The sequence below is a fragment of the Coenobita brevimanus genome, chromosome 94 (assembly GCF_032717465.1).
Source record: "Coenobita brevimanus isolate Jiangsu-jjx chromosome 94, ASM3271746v2, whole genome shotgun sequence".
Lineage (NCBI taxonomy): Eukaryota > Metazoa > Arthropoda > Malacostraca > Decapoda > Coenobitidae > Coenobita > Coenobita brevimanus.
In genome coordinates, this window is record NC_137047.1 from 9,331,324 (window position 1) to 9,350,738 (window position 19,415).

General features: G+C 43.4%; 1 protein-coding gene across 1 annotated transcript in view; it reads right to left on the minus strand.

Moving 5' to 3' along the window:
* LOC145412998 (potassium channel subfamily K member 18) overlaps positions 1-19,415 on the minus strand; it is a 157,875-nt gene that overhangs the window by 13,192 nt on the left and 125,268 nt on the right. Inside the window, 3 exon segments of the mRNA XM_080282819.1 lie at positions 11,952-12,069; positions 12,967-13,183; positions 16,190-16,350. Of these exon segments, the coding sequence (XP_080138945.1) occupies positions 11,952-12,069; positions 12,967-13,183; positions 16,190-16,350 (496 nt within the window).

Here is a 19,415-nt window from a genome sequence, read left to right on the forward strand (position 1 = left end):
GGCTGAGGAGGGCTGGATGATGTATATACTGATCAAAGCCCAGCTATATGAACTCGATTATATTTTTTAAGGACACCTCCGCTGGGTGGATGTCAGGAGGGGGGCTTGTAATATGTTATTCTAATCGAGGTGTTGTATTGCTCTGTGGGTGAAGTGAGTCTGTATATGTTTCTTTACTGCTAATGTTGGAAAGTCCGGAGGTGAGATATTGTTGTAGAGCTGAGGATTTGATAATGTGTGATGACTGTTTTAATGTACTCTAGTGTGTTATGTGTGTCATCTCGGTGATTAGTTTGGGTCGGGATATGACATCGAAGGCTTTACTAATATCTATTGCTGTGAGAAGTGTGTGCTGCGGGGGTGTCGAGGAATTAATGGCGCCGGATACTTGTTGTGCCAGATTAGTCAGTAAGGTGTATATGAAGTGTTGTGCTCTGAATTCATGTTTTGAAAAAGCACAGGAGACAGGGGCTGTGACTACTGAAAATGAGGCGTTCAACTATTTTTGATGGTGTGGTACGTAGTGTTATGGGTCTGTACGAAAAAGGGTGTGTTGGGTCCTCGTTTAGTTTAAGTATAGTGATAACCGTTCCACGCTCCCAAATGCTACTGTGTGCCTTTGAGTAGTTGCTGATGTCTGTGAGTGTTTGGAAGCCTTGTGGCCCTAAATGTTTCTGGTGCAGGTTGCTGATACCATTCGACCCTGTGCTTGTAGAGTTCTTTGTTTTCTTGACAACGCATCGTATCTGTTCTGGAGTGAAGGGAGTTACACTGTCGTCGAGAAAAAGATTTCTTTTGATGGAAGAAATGTTTTTCAGAATCAGTGTGCGTTGGTGTTAAGTGACTTATTTTTGCGTAATGGTTCACGAGAGTGTTTTCTTGTTCTTAGTGGGAAGGAAGTGTTGGGTGTTGGTGATTGCGGCTAGAGTCTTGGAGGTGTTTGTTTATTATTTTGTGATGCTGTTAAGTATTCTGTAGAGCTGGGAGAGGTATATGGAGTGATAAGTGTTGTTACAAAGGTCTTTCAGTTTTCCGTTTTCTTTGTACCAATTTTGTACTTGATCTCATTGTTTAAGTCCTGGAGCCTTGTGATAGTGTGCTGTGTGTGTGGGAGAGGGGAGTTATGTGTAAGTCTGTCGCACTGAAGGAAATGAAGAGTTCAATTATTTAGGTGTGAATAAAATCGCCCGGTATTAAAAAGAACAAAAATACGAGCCGTCATCATACTGAGATCGCGATGTAGCCATAACCTGAAGGAAAGAATGTATGGTAGGTGTTCTTACGGTCAAACGATAAAATAATCATGGAAGAATTATGCCTGCTTGTGAAAAATATATTTAGTGGCAACATGCAACAGTTTCGGCAAGACCAGTTCCAAAATGGGTTAAACTTTTGGATCGTTACAAACTTCAATACATAATTATTCCATATGATTAAGACACGAATATTACGGTTCGTTGAAAACATAATTACTAAAACATTCATGAACACACTTAACATACACCTACACTCCAGCATTTTCTCTCTCCCTTACTATACCTTCCCTCTCAAACCTCTTTCCTTCTTACTGAATCCATGACTGGCTCCTTTACCTCAAGGACGTTATTGTATTTAAATTTCTAAAACTGTAAGACGATTTTATTCGGCTGAGGAAGAGTCCCCAGGTTGTGATTGAGTTAATGAAAACTATATGTAACCCCTCCAGTTCGAAAAAATCTATCTTAATATGAGTAAAATACTCTGGTTACTGCATGAATCAAAAGAGAAAACAGTAACCTGGTGCAACGCTCTGACGAAGTACGATTTCTGAGACGCAGTGGAAAATTTCTACGCCCCTCTGATAATTCTATTTTTTTTTCTTTACTTTCCAGTTTGTGATTTCCATTTACACTCTCGCTTAGACTTGCAGATTTTTTTTTTCTTTTCTTTTTTGATGTACGAATTTTCGTATTCATAATGACTAGTGGGAATATGTTCGTATGATTCTTTTTACCAGCACCAAAGCGTCTCCGGCCAATACATGCATGCATGCATACATACATACATACATGGTGGCGCGGTTGACAGAGCACTCGACTACCAATTCAAGTGACCCAAGTCCAAGCTCCGCTCAAACCGCGCTACGTGTGTGGGCGAGGTGAGCTCTCACCTGTAAAGTGTAGCTCAAGGCGCACTGTGGTGGATGACCCGCAAGGGTTCGAAACCCTGCGGGGTAGAGATTAGGCGGTCTGTTCGCTTGTGCCTACTCCTCACTCCAGCCTCGGTAAGGCTAGGGCTCCTAAGGAGCTGCCAGTGTCAGCCTCTTGACCCCTTTTGGATAGGATACTAGATTAAGGACTTCTGTATTTTCAGCCATGGGCTGCGATGAATAAATAGAAAATTTATTATTATTATTATTATTATTATTTTATACACGCATACATCATACAGTATATTTAACTTCACCAAGTCGACTGCTATCAGCACATACATACACATACATAATTCTGTAGCACTGAGTTTCATTCCCCCATACCAGTTTTCCTCTTATCCATCTACTATTCGGCTTATTTCTCTCTCTCTCTCTGGAAGACCACGCCCAAATTAAGACTCCACACAGCCACGCAATCTCGGGGGGAACGATAAGGTCGAAACTCCCACTCCATAACTTCCTAAATCACGCCCTTATGGTTCCGAGCACGTGTAATTGTTTACATTCCAAGCCTCGCCGAATTTTACTTCCACGCGACTACGAACTATATTTTTTAGTATTATTATTGTTTTGGGTAATTTTGGGCATTTAAAGGAATCTAGGATGCTTAACATGGGATGCGGAAAGACTTGCTGAAAAGGTGTATTTGTGGTACTGAAATGCCGATGGTGAACTGAAAGGGTGTGAGGGATGCTGGAAAATGGCTTGTGATTTGAGGAGTACAGGTTTTGTGTGTGTGTGTGTGTGTGTGTGTGTGTGTGTGTGTGTGTGTGTGTGTGTGTGTGTGTGTGTGTGTGTGTGTGTGTGTGTGTGTGTGTGTGTGTGTGTGTGTGTGTGTGTGTGTGTGTGTGTGTGTGTGTGTGTGTGTGTGTGTGTGTGTGTGTCTGTCTGTCTGTCTGTCTGTCAGTGCATACGTGTGTGCGTGTATGTGTGCGTCTTATCACCTCTGCTGGCCAGCCTTTCACACTTGCGGGGCTTCAATTAATAAACGAGGCAGTTCGGGCGGTGCCTTTGAAGTGAGCAAAAAGGCGGGGGACTGATGGGGTAGGTGGGTGATAAGAGGGAGAGGGACGAAGGGAGAAGATATGAGGGAGAGAGGCGAAGGGGGAAGATAAGAGGGAGAAAAGCAAAAGGGCTGAGATATGACAAGAGGAGGATTAGCGAAGAGGCGATAAGAGGGCCAGGGACGAAAGAGGGGAGATAAGAGGAGGGAGATGGGGAAGGGGGGACATAAGTAGGGGAGAGACGAAAGGGGGGACATAGGAGAAAAGGGAGATGGGGTAAGGAGGGAGATAAGAGAAGAGGAAGAGGGGCGAGGGAGAGAGATAAGACGGAGATGGGCGAAGGGGGTGAGAGAAGAGGAAGAGAGGCGAAGGGAGAGGGACGATGAGAGGGAGATATGAGAAAAGGGTGAGGGAAAAGGGGGTAAAGAAGAGAAGAGAGGGGGCGAAGGGGCGACGAGTGGAGGGGCTCATGGGGGAGATAAGAGAAGATAGAGAGGGAGGAGCGAAGTGGAGAGATATGAGAAGAGGGAAAGGAGCGAAGGGGGAGATCAGAGATGAGGGAGACAGGAGAAAGGGGAGATTAGAAGAGGGAGACGAAAGAAGCGGGGAGATTAGGGAAGAGGGAGACGAAAGAAGGGGGGAGATTAGAGAAGTGAGCAAGGGGGAAGGGGAAGGACCGGAAAAGGGTGGGGAGGTGAAAGAGCATGGGAGGAGGCGGTGGGAGGGGGACTGAGATAAAACAGGGAAAGGGAGGGAGGGAAAGAGGGGCAGGAAATAGAAAACGGGTTAGGGAAAAGAAGCAGAAGGAGTTTGGGAAGAAAGAAAGAAATAATGAGATGAGAGGCAGATGAGGGGGAGGGGTGCATGAGGGGTGCTTGTGCAGGTCAGGGATGTGAGGGAAAGGGGAGAGACGGAAATGAGTCGTGTGAAGGAAAGGGGGGAAATGAAGAACAGTGAATGACAGGACGGGAGGGAGGGACAGAGAAAAAAGGGGAGAGAATGATAAGGGAGACAGAGATAAGGAAGACGGATGGGAACGATAAGGGATACGAAGGTAAAGATAATGAAGCAAGAATGAGGAAAATGAGAGAGAGAGAGAGAGAGAGAGAGAGAGAGAGAGAGAGAGAGAGAGGCATGAAGAAGACTGAAGTCAGGGGAAAGAAAGATAAGGGGAGGGAGAAAAGGTTCCTGGAGGGAAATGAAGTTTAGTTTAGGAAGACTTAATTATCTTAATTATTTTTCATACTGCCGAAATGATGTAAGGGAACTATTGACAGCATGTGTCTTAAAAAATACGAAGCTAATAAAACTGTATACGAGTATATACTAACTACATACATATATCTATATATATATAGATCTATCTATCTATCTATAGAGAGAGAGAGAGAGAGAGAGTATACATAAACTCCTGCTATGCTCTATGAAGTTATGAAACAGGAGGCAGACCTCTGAAACACACACTTTATTGAATGGTCTGTTTCAATCAGAACTGACAAAGATTATGAAAAAACTATAGCGCTGCAAAGGCCACATGGAATCCTAAATGATGAATGCACTTCCTGATGGCTCGGGAAAATTTATTCACCTTGACGCTGGTGTGCATGTAAGAAAACTATATATACATGAGATGGAATACGTCACTACCAAGCAATACTGTGCTTTGGTTAAAATATTAAAATCGGGACGAAAAAATATATATAACTGGATGCAAAATGAGGAGGAAAAATGGACAAGAGAACAGGAGGAGGAGGCAGAAAATGAGAGAAAGAGATGGAAGGAGGAGGAGGCAAAGAATGAGAGAAAGAGAAGGAAGGAGGAGGAGAATGAAGAGAACGGAGGAGAGAGGTCTGGGGATGAGGGAGAGATGCGGAAATTACCTCAGGAGATGAAGGGTGTTAGATCCTGCCAAAACACTTCATCCACACCTACACCTACACGCCCACACCTGCACCCACACCTTCACCTCCACCCACACCCACATCTGCATATTACCTACACCTGCACCCACACCCACATCTGCACCCACACTTACAGACACCTACGCCTACACACACCCACACCTGTACACACCTATGCCTACATCTACACACACCTATACCTACACCTACACACCTACATCTGCATCCACACACACCTATACCTACACCTACACACCCACATCTGCACCCACACCTATACCTACACTCATACTTATACTCATCACACTCACATCGACACCTGCACCCACCACACCTACCACACCGACACCAACACCCACCACACCGTCAACCCCACCCACACTTACACCTACACCCACACCTATATCCACACTACACAAAACCACACTAGGACCTACACTCACACTAACACCTAAATCACACCCACATCCACGCACTCTCCCACCACGCCTCCACCCACACCCAAATCCACACCCACACACCTTATCCACACCCACAATCATACCTACACCCACTACTACATCCAATCCTCCTAAACCCTCAGTTATACTCACACATTACCCACATCCACACACTTTCCCCCCACATCCTCTCGTGCACCAACACCCACATCCAGCTCACCTCTCTCTCTCTGTAATTCCCAATTAATCCTCGCATCTGTACCCGCCCTTCTCTTGCGTCTATAACCTGGCACTTTGAAGAAATCCTTTTCTTTTGGAGAGAGAGAGAGAGAGAGAGAGAGAGAGAGAGAGAGAGAGAGAGAGAGAGAGAATGTGAAAAGGAGTCCCCACAAGTGATCTTATTGGACGAGGGGCAAAAATTAGAGTCGAGTCTCCACTGCGGCGAGAATGGATGGATGGATGGATGGATGGATGGTTGGATGGATGGTTGGATGGATGGATGGATGGATAGACAGACAGAAAGACAGATAAATACATACATGGATACAGACAGATAGATAGATGGACAGAGACCGACAGATTGATAGATTAAGGATTCAGGCAGGTGTATATATGTAAATGGCTGGATAGATACCGCTCGATAACATACAGAGGATAAACTTGAAAAGGGAAATGGATGAATGGGCAGATAAGAGAGAAAGGAAATAGGTAAACACCTCTACAGATAGGTACAGATAAATATATATATATATATATATATATATATATATATATATATATATATATATATATATATATATATATTAGATGGGTCAAGACTTACGTCAGAGATACATGGTTAAAAAGATATATACTTAGCTGATAATTTGGAGGCTTAGATACACAAGCAGATAAATGCAGACACACAACTATAAAGAAAGACAGATGAACTGATTCACATACTGGTAAACAGATTGCTGAACAGACGAACAGGAAAGGGGAAGATTGGCAGATACTGATATAGACAGATTGATAGACAGACATAGAAAGGCAGAATGGCAGATAATGACAAACAGATACAGATAAGTACATACGGAGAGACAGAATATGTGACTGAGAGAAACAAAGAAATTAGAACAATAATAGTTAAGCAATAACAAGGGCTGCAGGCAAATCAAAGCTACATACATATATATAAATTTAAAAGGTAAGGACACATATAGCTACATATGAGAACTGAGAAAAAAAAATAAATCGATGTAGTAATTAAAATGGAGAGTAAAAATACTGGGGAAACAATAGATACATACAGAAATAGACAGATAGATAAATAGACAGACAGACAGACAGATAGACAGGTAGGCAAACAGAGTACATGCACAGAAAAGATTTTTAGTGATTTCCTTCAGCTAATAAAATCGTCTAGCTGTCTCCATCAAATAAACAATCGTCTGCTTCATCAACTAAATCGTCAGACTTTCTCTCAACTGAAAAAAATCTGGCAGTCCCGCTAATGAATGAAGTCACCCATTACTAGTATTGAAAGAATTGTCAATTACTGTCTCCTTCATTTCAATATAATACAGGTAAAAAGTATAGCAGAATAGAAAATGTTGATAGATGTATATTTCTCTCTCTCTCTCCATAGAAGGAGGAGGGGAAACACAGAGTACCATCAGCATCAGGAAATTCCCACTCCTCCACGGTACTGCCATCACCGCCCAAAGACCGCAGAGGGGATTGAGTCAGCGTCAAGTTAGGTCAAGTTAAGTTAGATTAGGTCAGGCTAACTTAGATTAATGACGTTACCCTAGTTAAAGAAGTATCGTCAGGTTAGGTTAAGTTACTGAGCTTGAGGCAAGCTGAGTTATAAAAAGTTGCGTTACAGTGGGTTGGGTTTCTGAGTTCAGGGTAAGTTAGGTTTGTTAATGAAGTTAGGCTAGATTAGGTTATTTTAACTTTGATTTGGAGGAACACTGCCTTAGCGTGGTCAAGAAGATTGTGCATCCCAGAGATAAGTGTTCATTTCCAAGGCGCATTTTTAAGTATCAATTCTTGATAAAAGGCTACATAACCCGTTCCCGAGGTTCAGGAGTCAATACTCTCTTTACTCTACCTTGGTCTAACTTTGCCCTCTCCCTCCATCACGAATTCTCAGTTGGAACAATTAATTAACTCTAGAATAAGATGCTAGCCACAAAGAAATGTCATGGATATAGTCACAGTAGTCTTTTCTGCCACTTAGCTACGTGAAATAGGCTGCAAAAAGGACGAAAAACTAGGCCAAGTTAGAGTAAAAGGAGTATAGTCACATTCAGTAACAGCAGTTCCTAATGGTTCTCACATGTCTGCCCTTGGTAATTATACATCTCCAATGCAATGAGGTTATGGTTTCTCATACAAAATGCCGTAAATTAATGAAGCAAGGGTGAGAATGACACCTGGTGTGTGTGTGTGTGTGTGTGTGTGTGTGTGTGTGTGTGTGTGTGTGTGTGTGTGTGTGTGTGTGTGTGTGTGTGTGTGTGTGTGTGTGTGTGTGTGTGTGTGTGTGTGTGTGTGTGTGTGTGAGAGAGAGAGAGAGAGAGAGAGATGACACCCACGAAAATAATGCGACCCACTCACAGCCACCACCACCATCACAACCTGTCCCCTCCCCTAACAAGCCATCACAGATAAGAACAGCAACACAAAACAACACTTAGCCACACACACTAACGTAATTTCCCGCCTCAATCAGTCGTGCCAGAGGATGCAAAATGACTCTCTCTTCCCCTTCCCCCCACTCTTACCCCCTTCTTCTCCCCTCACCCCTACTTTCTCCTTTCTCCCACTCCCCCCACCAAAACCCCTGCCTCCTCCTCTCTCCCCCTTTTATCCCCCAACCCATACTTCACTCCTCCTCTCTCCCCCTTCTTCCCTCCATGCCAACCCCCACCACTCTCCCCTTTCTTCCCCCCCATCCCTACTCCCTTCTCCCCTCTCTGTCGCCCCCACGAAGCGACAGGGAGCACCAGAGGGGAACGACAGCCACTGACAGCCGGGCGACATCTCATTAAGTGCTCAGGGAGATGTAGAAAAAAATAAAAGAAAAATAAAGTGCCACACAACCTGACACTTCCTTATTGGCCGACATAACAAGTCACCCCCACACTACCCTCGCCCCCTTCCTTCTCCCCCCTCCCCCATTTTTTTTACTGTTCGTCCTCTTATTCTCCCCCTCTCCTATCTCCCTCCCACTTACTTTTCGTCCCCCCCTTTCCTCACCTTTATTTTCGTTCTCCTTGTCCCCCCCACCCCCCCATATTTCCTCTTATCCTCCCACTTGAACGCCATTCCTCACATCCCTCTCTTTTCAGCCTTCCATTACTTTCCCTCCCTGGTGCCTTCCTCCTTTACTATTCTTCTCCCTTGTCCCCCCCCTTTGACTTTCCTTTCCTCTTGCCTTTTTTTTTACCTTCTTCCTCCTTCCTCCCTTTACTTTTCTTCCCTTTTCCCCTCCTCTCCCCATCCTGTATATTACTGCTAATTAATCTTGCAAAAACTCTTTCGGCTTCGACAGTACTGAAACAGCGATGACAGTTTCATGTGAATTTTGACAGCTTCGAGACCGTAATTATAAACCACGGACTTAAACCTATACTCTTCTAACTCTAACCTGGCCTAAAATTTTCCATTTCTTCACCTTGAATACTGATTTGTAACAGTAGATTGACACCAAAATATGGTGCTAGTCACGAAGAAGTGCTACGGAAAAGATGTAAAATCACAACTCTTCTCCCGTGGAATAAGCTGTAAAAAAGATGAAAATCCGACCAAGTTGGAGTGGAAAGGGTATAGTGAAATCTTGGCTATAGTTCTTTCACCTTAATTTGGTCTAGATTTTCCTTTGGCAGTCTATTTTACGTACCTCTGTGGCAGAAAAAGACAATACTACAGCCCTACATCTTTTCTATAGTGCTTCTCCATGACTAACACCATACTGTAGTGTTAATCTATCGGTACAGCTCAGCATTCACGACAAAAGGACGACAATTTTTGGCCAGGTTAGAGTAAAGAAAATGTATGTCGGAAACCAAAGACATGTAAAAGGACTACTGGTGGCAACTGTGCTTAGGAGGGAAGGGGTGGAGGTACTGTTTGTAGGGTAAATTTGGGATACAGACAGCGAAGCAGGAAAGAGAATTTTAAAGGGAAATTTACAAAGACTTCTGAGGACAGCTTGGGAAAATTTGGGGCAGATGGTAGAGAATTTGTGACCAACTGGGAAAGAAATGTTGGGACAGCTGGGGAGACTTTAGAGGAGACTTTGGGAATAACTGGGAAGAATTTGGGGACAGCAGGGTAGAATCTGGGAATAGCCGGGGGAAACTTGGGGACAGCTGTGAAGTGAGGGAAATGGAGCTTTGTTGGGGAAAATTTGGGGACGGCTAGGGAAAATTTGGGGCAACTTTAAGTGGCAGGGGAAAAAGAATATGGGTGTTAAAACTGGTGTGAGGATAATGAGACGGTGACTGGTAACCCCCCCCTCCTCCTTCCACCTCACACACACACACACACACACACACACACACACACACACACAGCATCAATGGACACAGCTGGGGAACACATTCTTTCTCTCCCCCCACCTCTCTCTCTCTCTCAACACCTTCGGAACAGTCCATTACCTCTAACTGACGGCATCTTGTTATTTAAACCCGGTAAACACCTGATATATAACATACGCTACGAGTTCACCTTTGTTGTCATCATCATCATCATCACCATCACCCAACCCTGTTTCCTGTTAATTTGAGGGGGGGGGGGTCACCAAAGGGTAAGGACATCAAATATAATGTAGATGAGCTCTTAACAAATCGGACTGTGAACTTGAAGAAACAGCACAATGGTGTAAAGTTCAAGAAAATGGCTCAGATAACCCTTTCAACATGACGAGATCTTTTAGATTATTTTTGCAAGTCAGAACACGAGAGAAACGTCCGCTGTATCACCCACTTCGGCAACGGGTCAATCGGGTAAAAGGAACATCGCACTTCCCCCCTTCCCCCCCGACCAGCATCCTCTCATGAAAATTCCACAACAGCTGGCCTTTCACACGGAGCCTCGTCTGAAAATTACACAGTTCACATAAAACTCCGCTGTGTAAACGAGAAGGACGAAAATAAGTGCACGGATGAAAATAGTGCGAGAGGTTTTCTGGGGTCCAGGTGGCGGCACGTGTGGATGTCAGCTGATGGAGGCCTGCCATCGGTTCCCGCTCTTTAAACTCTACTTTCTCGCTCTCTTGGCTGTTCCACTCTTCAGCCTCCCTCTCACCTAACTCTCACTGCCCTCATCCATTTTATTCGTTCGATTCCGGATCCGAAGAACGCTTAGAAGGTTGTATTCTGGCGTCGAATAACGTCTCACGTAAACAATGTTGGTTCTCGTGCCCGTCACCAAGTGGAGTGTTACGAGTAGTCTGTCTAGTCTCCTTACCTCAAGCACATGACCTCAATAAGATAACATATATTTGGATGGAATAATTCAGTCTTACCCCTGCAGGTGCTTAGAAAAACTGTATTAACTCTTCCATATCCATTTCTTGACGGCAGAAAGCATACTGTATAATCAAATCTTATATTTAGACCTGTTTACTTTTTCCCGCCAATAAACTGGCTTACCTTATGAATTATGCAAAGTAGTTTATATAAATTCATACCTTATGAATTATGCAAAGTAGTTTATATAAATTCAGTCAGATTTAAAGAAACAAAATAATTTAACTGACAGTCTACAGTAAAAACTATATCCCCGAAATAAGGGTGTGCATTCAACTTTATATAAGGAAATTTGACTGCTAGTGTCTTGGCCGAAGTTGAAGGGTTGAGATTACCTCCTATCTTTAGTGGTGGTGATGGAGCAATAAAACACCACCTATACCGTTTTTTCTCTAACTTGGCCCAGATTTTCGTCCTTTCGAAGCTTATTTCACGTAGCTCAGAGGAAGAAAAAGACAACACTACGGCAGTGAGTTACATCCTTCCCACAGCACTTCTTCATGACTACCACCAAATTCTGGTGTTAATCTACTGTTACAACTCAGCATTCAAGATGGATTGATAGTCATTTTAGGCCAAGCTAGAGTAAAAACAGTATAGTTACAGTGATGATCATGGTGATGGTGCTGGGGAGGTGGTGCTGGTGATGGTAGCTTTTAGTAGTGGTGATGATGATGGTAAGCTGTGATAATTATAATACTGGTGGTGATAACAGCAGTGGTGGAGGTGGTGGTAGTAGTAATGCTGGTGGTGATAATAGTAATGGTAGTGATGGTGGTGATAACGGTAATGGTGGTGATGGTAACTGTTCAGTAGTGGGTGATGGTAATAGTGGTGATGGAAATGCTAATGGTAGTGATGGTGATAATGACAGTGGTAATGCAGCAAAACATTACCTATGGTGGTGGTGATGGTGGAGCAGAAGAACATGGCCTGAACAAACGTCCACACCGGCTTGTCATCGTGAGCGTCTTGTATGTACTGCTCGTATTCTAGAAGCTGAGGAACAAGTATCTGAAAGCAAGGATGTCAATTATCTCTCTTACATCATGTACCTCATCCATACGTCACTTACCTATCCCATACGTCACTTCTCTCTCTCCCATACGTCAGTTATCTCTCATACGTTCAATTTTCTCTCGTACCTTAATAATCTTTGGTACGTCACTTATCTCTGGTACGTCACTTATCTCTCATACTTTCAATTTTCTCTCGTACCTTAATAATCTTTGGTACGTCACTTATCTCTGGTACGTCACTTATCTCTGCCATACGTCAGTTATTTTTCTTACGTCACTTATCTCTCCCATCCGTCAAATCTCTCTCTCGTACGTCACTTAGCTCTCCCATACGTCAAGATATATCTCTCATACGACATTTCTCTCACTCTTAACCAACGAGAATACGAGCCTGGAACAGCAAATACTATGTGTCTTAATGAAACTCGTGTAGTCAATAGGCATAAATCTAATACAAAGGGTTGGTCCATACATAACACTCCGGGTATCCTGTGTTGTGGTGGCGTTGGCCTGCTTCATGAAACTAGCAACCGATCCTGCAAGCAATGGGTGAAACAGATAAACAAATAAATAATACATAAATAAATAAAGTAGACTCTGGGCAGCGTGAAAGTCTGGGGAAAGTAGACATTGCAAAAAAAAGAAAAAAGAAAAAAAGTGGGGGGTGATGCAGGGTAGACACTGATAATCCCAACACAGCCGTTCTCGCAACACGGAAAACCACCTGCCGGAGCGTTATATATAAACCATCTTGCGCTAAACTTATCTTCTCCCTTTATGACCCTCAGTGTAAATCTAAGGCATAATGCCCTTGTTCTACAGGAAGACTGGGACTTTGTAAATCCTGACTGTCAATAGGCATAAACATATATCTCCTGTTCCTCTTACTCACATTACCCAACGTGACATCGTCCCTTCCTTTACTCATCTGATAACGCTCCCACACATCTGACAACAACCTGTCCCTGTACCACGACTTTGTATGACCTATCGCCCTCCTCTCCTTCTCCGCCGGGCCCTCCACCATCCTGAAGAGGAAGCCACCGAGCGCAGTGTATGCAGCGAAGATGAGGAACAGGAAGACGTGAGTGAAGCCTCGTCGGGAGAAACTGGGAGGGGAGAGAGTGAGGTTAGGTTAGGTTAGGTTAGGTTAAATGATAAACTTTTTACACTCGCACGGGCAAAGCCCTGAGAGTGTAATGTTTTGCTACTGTGGCCTACGGTAACCTAACCCAGTCTAACCTAACCTAACTGAACCTAGCTTCAGTCTCTTCCCTACTAGTTTCTCTCGATGAAGCTTCACCCATCTTTTCTTGTTCCTCATCTTCTTCGGGTACACTGCGCTTGGTGGTCTTATCTTGATGGTGCTGGAGGGCGCGATGAAGGAGAAGCTGAGTCAGTCGGTGAAGAAGTACAGGGATAGGTTATCGTCGAAACTGCGAGAACATTGCCAGGCGTTTAGAACAGATGACCAACATCTAGTGGATGATGTGAGGAGGAGGAGGAGGAGGAGGAGGAGGAGGAGGAGGAGAAGGAGGAGGAGGAGGAGGAGGAGGAGGAGGAGGAGGAGGAGGAGGAGGAGATGGTGGTGGTGGTGGTGGTTTAGATTTAAACCCACTGACAGTCAGTATCAGGTGATCTTTAATTATGATGGTGTAGTGGCTACAGGTCCATCTGAAATGTGAACCTAGTTGACTGCAGGATTAACCTGCCTATGTCTTGCTGTCCAACATCCTCCTCCTGGGTAACATGGAGGGAGGTGAGGGACGTTTATAAAACTAACAGACAATTAAATATATGCTGAGGTTTCTGCGTATCGACTGCACAAGGGTCATGAGGGCAGACATTCAGTATATGCTGATTCCCAATCTTCGCCTAGAATAAGGAGAAGGTGGCTTAACCTACAAATGGGAGGAGCGGTCGTGGATGGGGTGGCAGGTTTAGCTTGCCCCCCCTGGAATGTGTGACGTCATTATTATTCTTTTGCCTACAGACGATTTTATTCGACTTAGGGAAGGTCTCTTGTAATGAAAGGGTTTATTAAAGTCATCTCCAGCCCTCCAGTTCAAAAGAATCGTCAGGAGATGGCTAGAATAACATGAAAAAAAGCCGTTCCCGAGATCAGTGAGTTTAACAAGTGATGACTAAAGGCACAAGGAATAATGTGAAGGCCTCTCGCATTGACGGCATTTGCTAGAGTTAAATGTAAGCCCTCCATCCCGACGCAAGCCCCCACAGCACCAACGACCGCTCTTACGTCATTTTTTGCTTTTTCTTTCACGAGGGTAAGACTGAAACTTTGTAAATACTGTCTGCCTCAATGATTCTCTCAGTCAATATAAAAAAATGTAAGCATATTCTCGATGACGAAGTCAACGGCCGTGGGGCGGCTAAGCCAGAAACAGTTCTCCGTTCATGCAGCACATGCGGACCGGTTTTGGCAATTCACGTGTCAAACAGATCCTCTCAAGCTTACCATGTTCCACCGCCTTAGTGGTTGATACTAAACTCAGCCCAGGTCAACCCGAAGATCGCAGTAGGGGGGGGGGGAAAGCCAATCAAATGGGAATCCGTGTGACGTCATAGTCTCCCAGCCAACCAGCGATCAAAGTTCACCTCCAACCGTGGCTCATCCGCCCTCCATTCAAACAAATATTTGAATTCTGTACTTTGGACATGAGAGAGAAAGAGAGAGGGAGAGTATGCAATTTATGCAAGGGATTAACCTGCACCTAAGTACTCCCTGGTGAAAGGTTCGCACAATGTAACAGAGTGGTTGCAACATCTGAAATCTATGCAAACTAGTTGGACATGGGAAGGATCATGTGAAACCATCTTTGCGATCCTGGCACGGCACCAAGCAGCTCGTATATACATGGCCACCTTAATGACCCTCAGCCTAAATATTAATAATCTTTTTCTTATTCTAGGGGAAGATTGGGGCTAGGCTAATACTGACTGTCGATAGGCTTAATTAAACCATCTTCCTCTTATTCTGGTGAAAGGCTAGGACTAAGGAAATGTATGCGCTTATAGGCGTACGTTTATAAACTTCGCCCTTCTCTTACTCACATCATCTCATGTGGTCTTGTTCAGCTGACCCTGGCTTTTGTCACGGTACATACGAGTCAGCACTCTAGGCGGAGGGTTTAACACCCGATAATGCTCGGAACCTAACTCCCTCCTCCAACTCTTACTCACTTTATCCCACGTCGTCTTGCTAAGCTCCTGCTTAAACTCGATCAACTGCACCGACACGTTCTTCAACAACCGTTCTATGAACGTCTCCAGGGGGAGTCTCGAATTTATCCTCTCTTTCTCCGCCGAGCCCTCCACTATCACGAAGAGGATGCCCCCAAGCGCGGTGTACCCAGCGAAGATGAGGAACAGGAAGATGTGCGTGAAGCCTCGCTGAGACAAACTGGGAGAGGAAGAGACTGAGGTTAGGTTAGGTTTGGTTAGGCTATGCTATGCTATGCTATGTTAAACCATGCTCTGTAGGTTAGCCTATGCCAGGCCAGACCATACTAGGTTAGTTTAGGTCAGGTCTGGTTCAGCTGAGACTAAGGTTAGGTTTGGTTTGGTTAGGCTATGCTATGCTATGTTATGTAGGTTAGCCCATGCCAGGCCAGACCTTACTAGGCAAGGTTAGGTAAAATTATTTTACTTCCCGTTTCGAGGAAGGGCTATTCAGGGCTCCGTAACGAAGCCACACATTTGGTAGCGCTGTGTTAGGTTGTTAGGATAGGTCAGTTAAAATTAGGTTAGGATAGGCTGGGCTGGATGAGACTTAGGTAGATAAGGTAAGATTTCGTTAGGCTAGAACTGGGTTAGATCAGGTTTGGTCATATTGGGCTTGAGGAAATTGTCAGTTTAGGTCACAATAGCGAGCGCTCGCGCACACACGCGCACACACACACACACACACACACACACACACACAATGTCTCTTCAAACTGCAGAATTATCCGAGTTGCTGTTGTGGCCCCAGTCTCATATGGATGTGATCTTGGTGAACTGCAGGCGGAATTTGCCCTTCTAGCACTTCTGCATGTACAACATCCTCCTTTAGGGGGGTAGGGAGGGAGCTGACAGCACACGCCCCTACTACTTACATTGAAATCTTCTCTGAGGCAAAAAGCATGAACTTTTCTCCGCAGCTGAGGCTCGACTTGGCCTGTTCCATGGCCGCCTTCGCCGTCTTGGAGGTCTGCGAGGCCACCCACTGACTCGCATCCTTCATCTGACCCGACACCACCACCGTCTTGTCTTTTACCTGAGGCCACCGTAAGGAAAAAGAGTGTCAGAAAAAGGGGTATATATGCGAGGTATTGTAAGGGCACCAAAAAAAAAAAAAAGTGATAAAAGGGTGTCTGAAAACGGGCACGTAAAAGAAAAGAAACAAGTGAAAAATGCCGGAAAAAGAGGATACGGGTGGTTTAGTAAAGGCACATAAAAAAGTTAAAAAGAAAGGGTGTTAGAAAAAGGGACATGCTAGATACAGAACGGGGAACATAAAAAAAAAAAAAGTGGAAAAGAAATGGAGCGCTTGTAGAAAGTACACGTGATCATTAGCACGTAATAGGAAGGGGAGCATGTGAATCAGAAAAAGGAGGAGGAGGAGGAGGACTGGACCCACTTGAAAACGATAAATAATGAAACAGCGAACAATAACGTCCGAAAATCCGAGGAGGCGTTCTTTTCAGCCTAACACGTTTTCAGAATATTATGTAACAGTTTCACAATTGCTGACTAAAAACCTGGGCGATATTACCTTCTGGAACTGTACAGTGGTGTAATGTGTCTAGTTTTCAATCGCATAATTATGAAATTCTAACGCAGTATTCTGAAAAGTTGTCTGGCTTCGAATATCGCATCACTGGATTTCAAAAGTCATCACTCACTGTGTTTTTAGTCATCGTAAGGAGGTGAATCGACATAATGCCAGCAATAGTAAAAGGCCTATCCACTACGGGGTTTGAGATAGACAGAGACAGACAGACGAACAGACAGAGGTGCAGATGGGGTAGATAGATAGGCAGATAGGTGAACAGATTGATAGAGACATGAAGGATGGATGGATATGAGAGAGAGAGAGAGAGAGAGAGAGAGAGAGAGAGCATACAGGGGATACGGCAAATAAGCACAGGGATGAAACTAAACTTAAAAATATATTTATGTTCACAATACCCGCAAGCTGTTCAAGCAGTTTTACTAAAATTAGGTCTATTGTGAAAAGGGTCCAAGTGGGGCCCAAACTGTAGTATCCTCGCAATAAAACGCAATTACAGTAAATGGTTAAACTTCTTCCATTAACAAAACACTAAAACGAAACGGGGCACAAAAGCTAAGAAGAAAATAGGAACCGTCCCTATGTAGAACAGTGATATAACAAGGAATAACAGGCATAACAGTAAAATAATAATATACTGGAGATACTTGCTACTTATATCTAAATCTAATATTCTAAAGATACTACTTACTTATATCTAAAGCTACTATATTACTGATACTTGTAAATTTATCTAAAACTAACAAATATTTACTAAAGTACAAACATGCAAATACAGAGGACATATATACTCACCGAGAGGAAAAATTACGTAAACAAGAAATTATATATTACGCAAATCAAGGGTCTTACTTACGCACACTGAAAAAACTAACTTAAGTGCGCCAAACACCTTGATCCCGTAACTACGATGGCGCCTTTATAAAATTATATCCGTGCTACCGTCAGACATTATTATTATTATTATTATTATTATTATTAAACTCTGATACCTCCTCTCATGAAAGGGTTAATGAATGCAACAGCTAGCTAAAACATTCTGGTGGTAGCAAGAATATACGATAAATGACGTCATGATTTTTTTTAACACAAGGCCAAGCATCCCCGAAAACCAAAAATTATATATATATATATATATATATATATATATATATATATATATATATATATATATATACGGTACATATATAAGTAGCGTACCATGTAAGTCGTAAGGAAGCAAGCACATCATCCTACTGCCTTATGGTCCTATGTCGGAAGTTTCTTAACGCCTCTTCCCTAGCGATTTACTCAGCACGTTACATCCCTCATATCCACTTGTATGTTATTCCTGCAACCTTCATTTATATCAAAGCAACATAAACAGCATAAAGGAAAATGCTAAGGCGTAAAATGCAAAAACTGAAGCGCTATGGAAGGGTTAGTGCGAGGCCACGAGGTTGACGGTCACAACAGAGTACCTTCGTGGACTTAAGAGGCACCCGTGACGTCCTCTCTTGCTGATCTGCATCTATAATTTTATACCCTAACTTTCCGACGGCGATAGGAGTCCCAACTTTTTTTTTTTGGGGGGGGAGGGGGATTCCCCCTGAATTGGATGTGGTTTCTCGTTTTCTATGGGTTAGTGGTGATTACTATAGTTTGCAATTAACGATCTAAATATCTACATACGTTAAATTACGATTAGGGAATTGCTTTAAGTGTCTTCCGAAAATCTGGCATATACTTCGCTAATTTTAAATAATTTTCAGACAAAACTGGTAGGCTACAATAGCGAAGTGCCAAACGAAGATATCATCTGGCAAAGAGAATGTGCTGGGTAGACTCCTTAGGCCACAAGAATACAGTCCGCCATGCCAAGTGTCCGTCTTGCATTAGCATATAAAAAGGGAAGATGTCACGGAGAGGTGCAGCCATAAGTGAAAAAGGTCCCGCATACTCTTGCTAAGCTGTGGCGGACGAAGACGAGTGGGAAAGTGAAGGATGGTGAGAATGTTTATCTTTAGACTCGCTGTGCTACACTTGAAGAAAGAAAGAAAGAGAGAAATCAAATCCACCATAACATCTCAGCGCCAAAGTCATAAAACTTCAAACGCACAATAAAAAATAATATCAGGGAAGTAAAACAGCGAATAACTTGATATTACCATGCCTCTCTTACCTGTGTGTTGAGAACAAAAATAACAATTAAATCCCGTACAACACGCGTGAGCTAGTATATGGAACATAATCGACGAAGTGTGAATTTGTGCGTTCGTACTACCGGTACTACTGCAACTACTACTACTGTGGTAATTTTTAATAATACACATACACTTATTGTACATTATATGATCATCAACATCGTAACCTTATCTCACCTAAGGGTGGTAAGGTATAAATATACGACTATACTATTATAATAATTTAAACATACATAATTCTATAGTCACCATATATAAATAATGCACACTCCTGCAACACCTAGGGGCATCATGCAACACAAGCAGCAGACTACACCAACACCAACACAATACATCCAAATACACCGACATACACAGTAGTTTTCT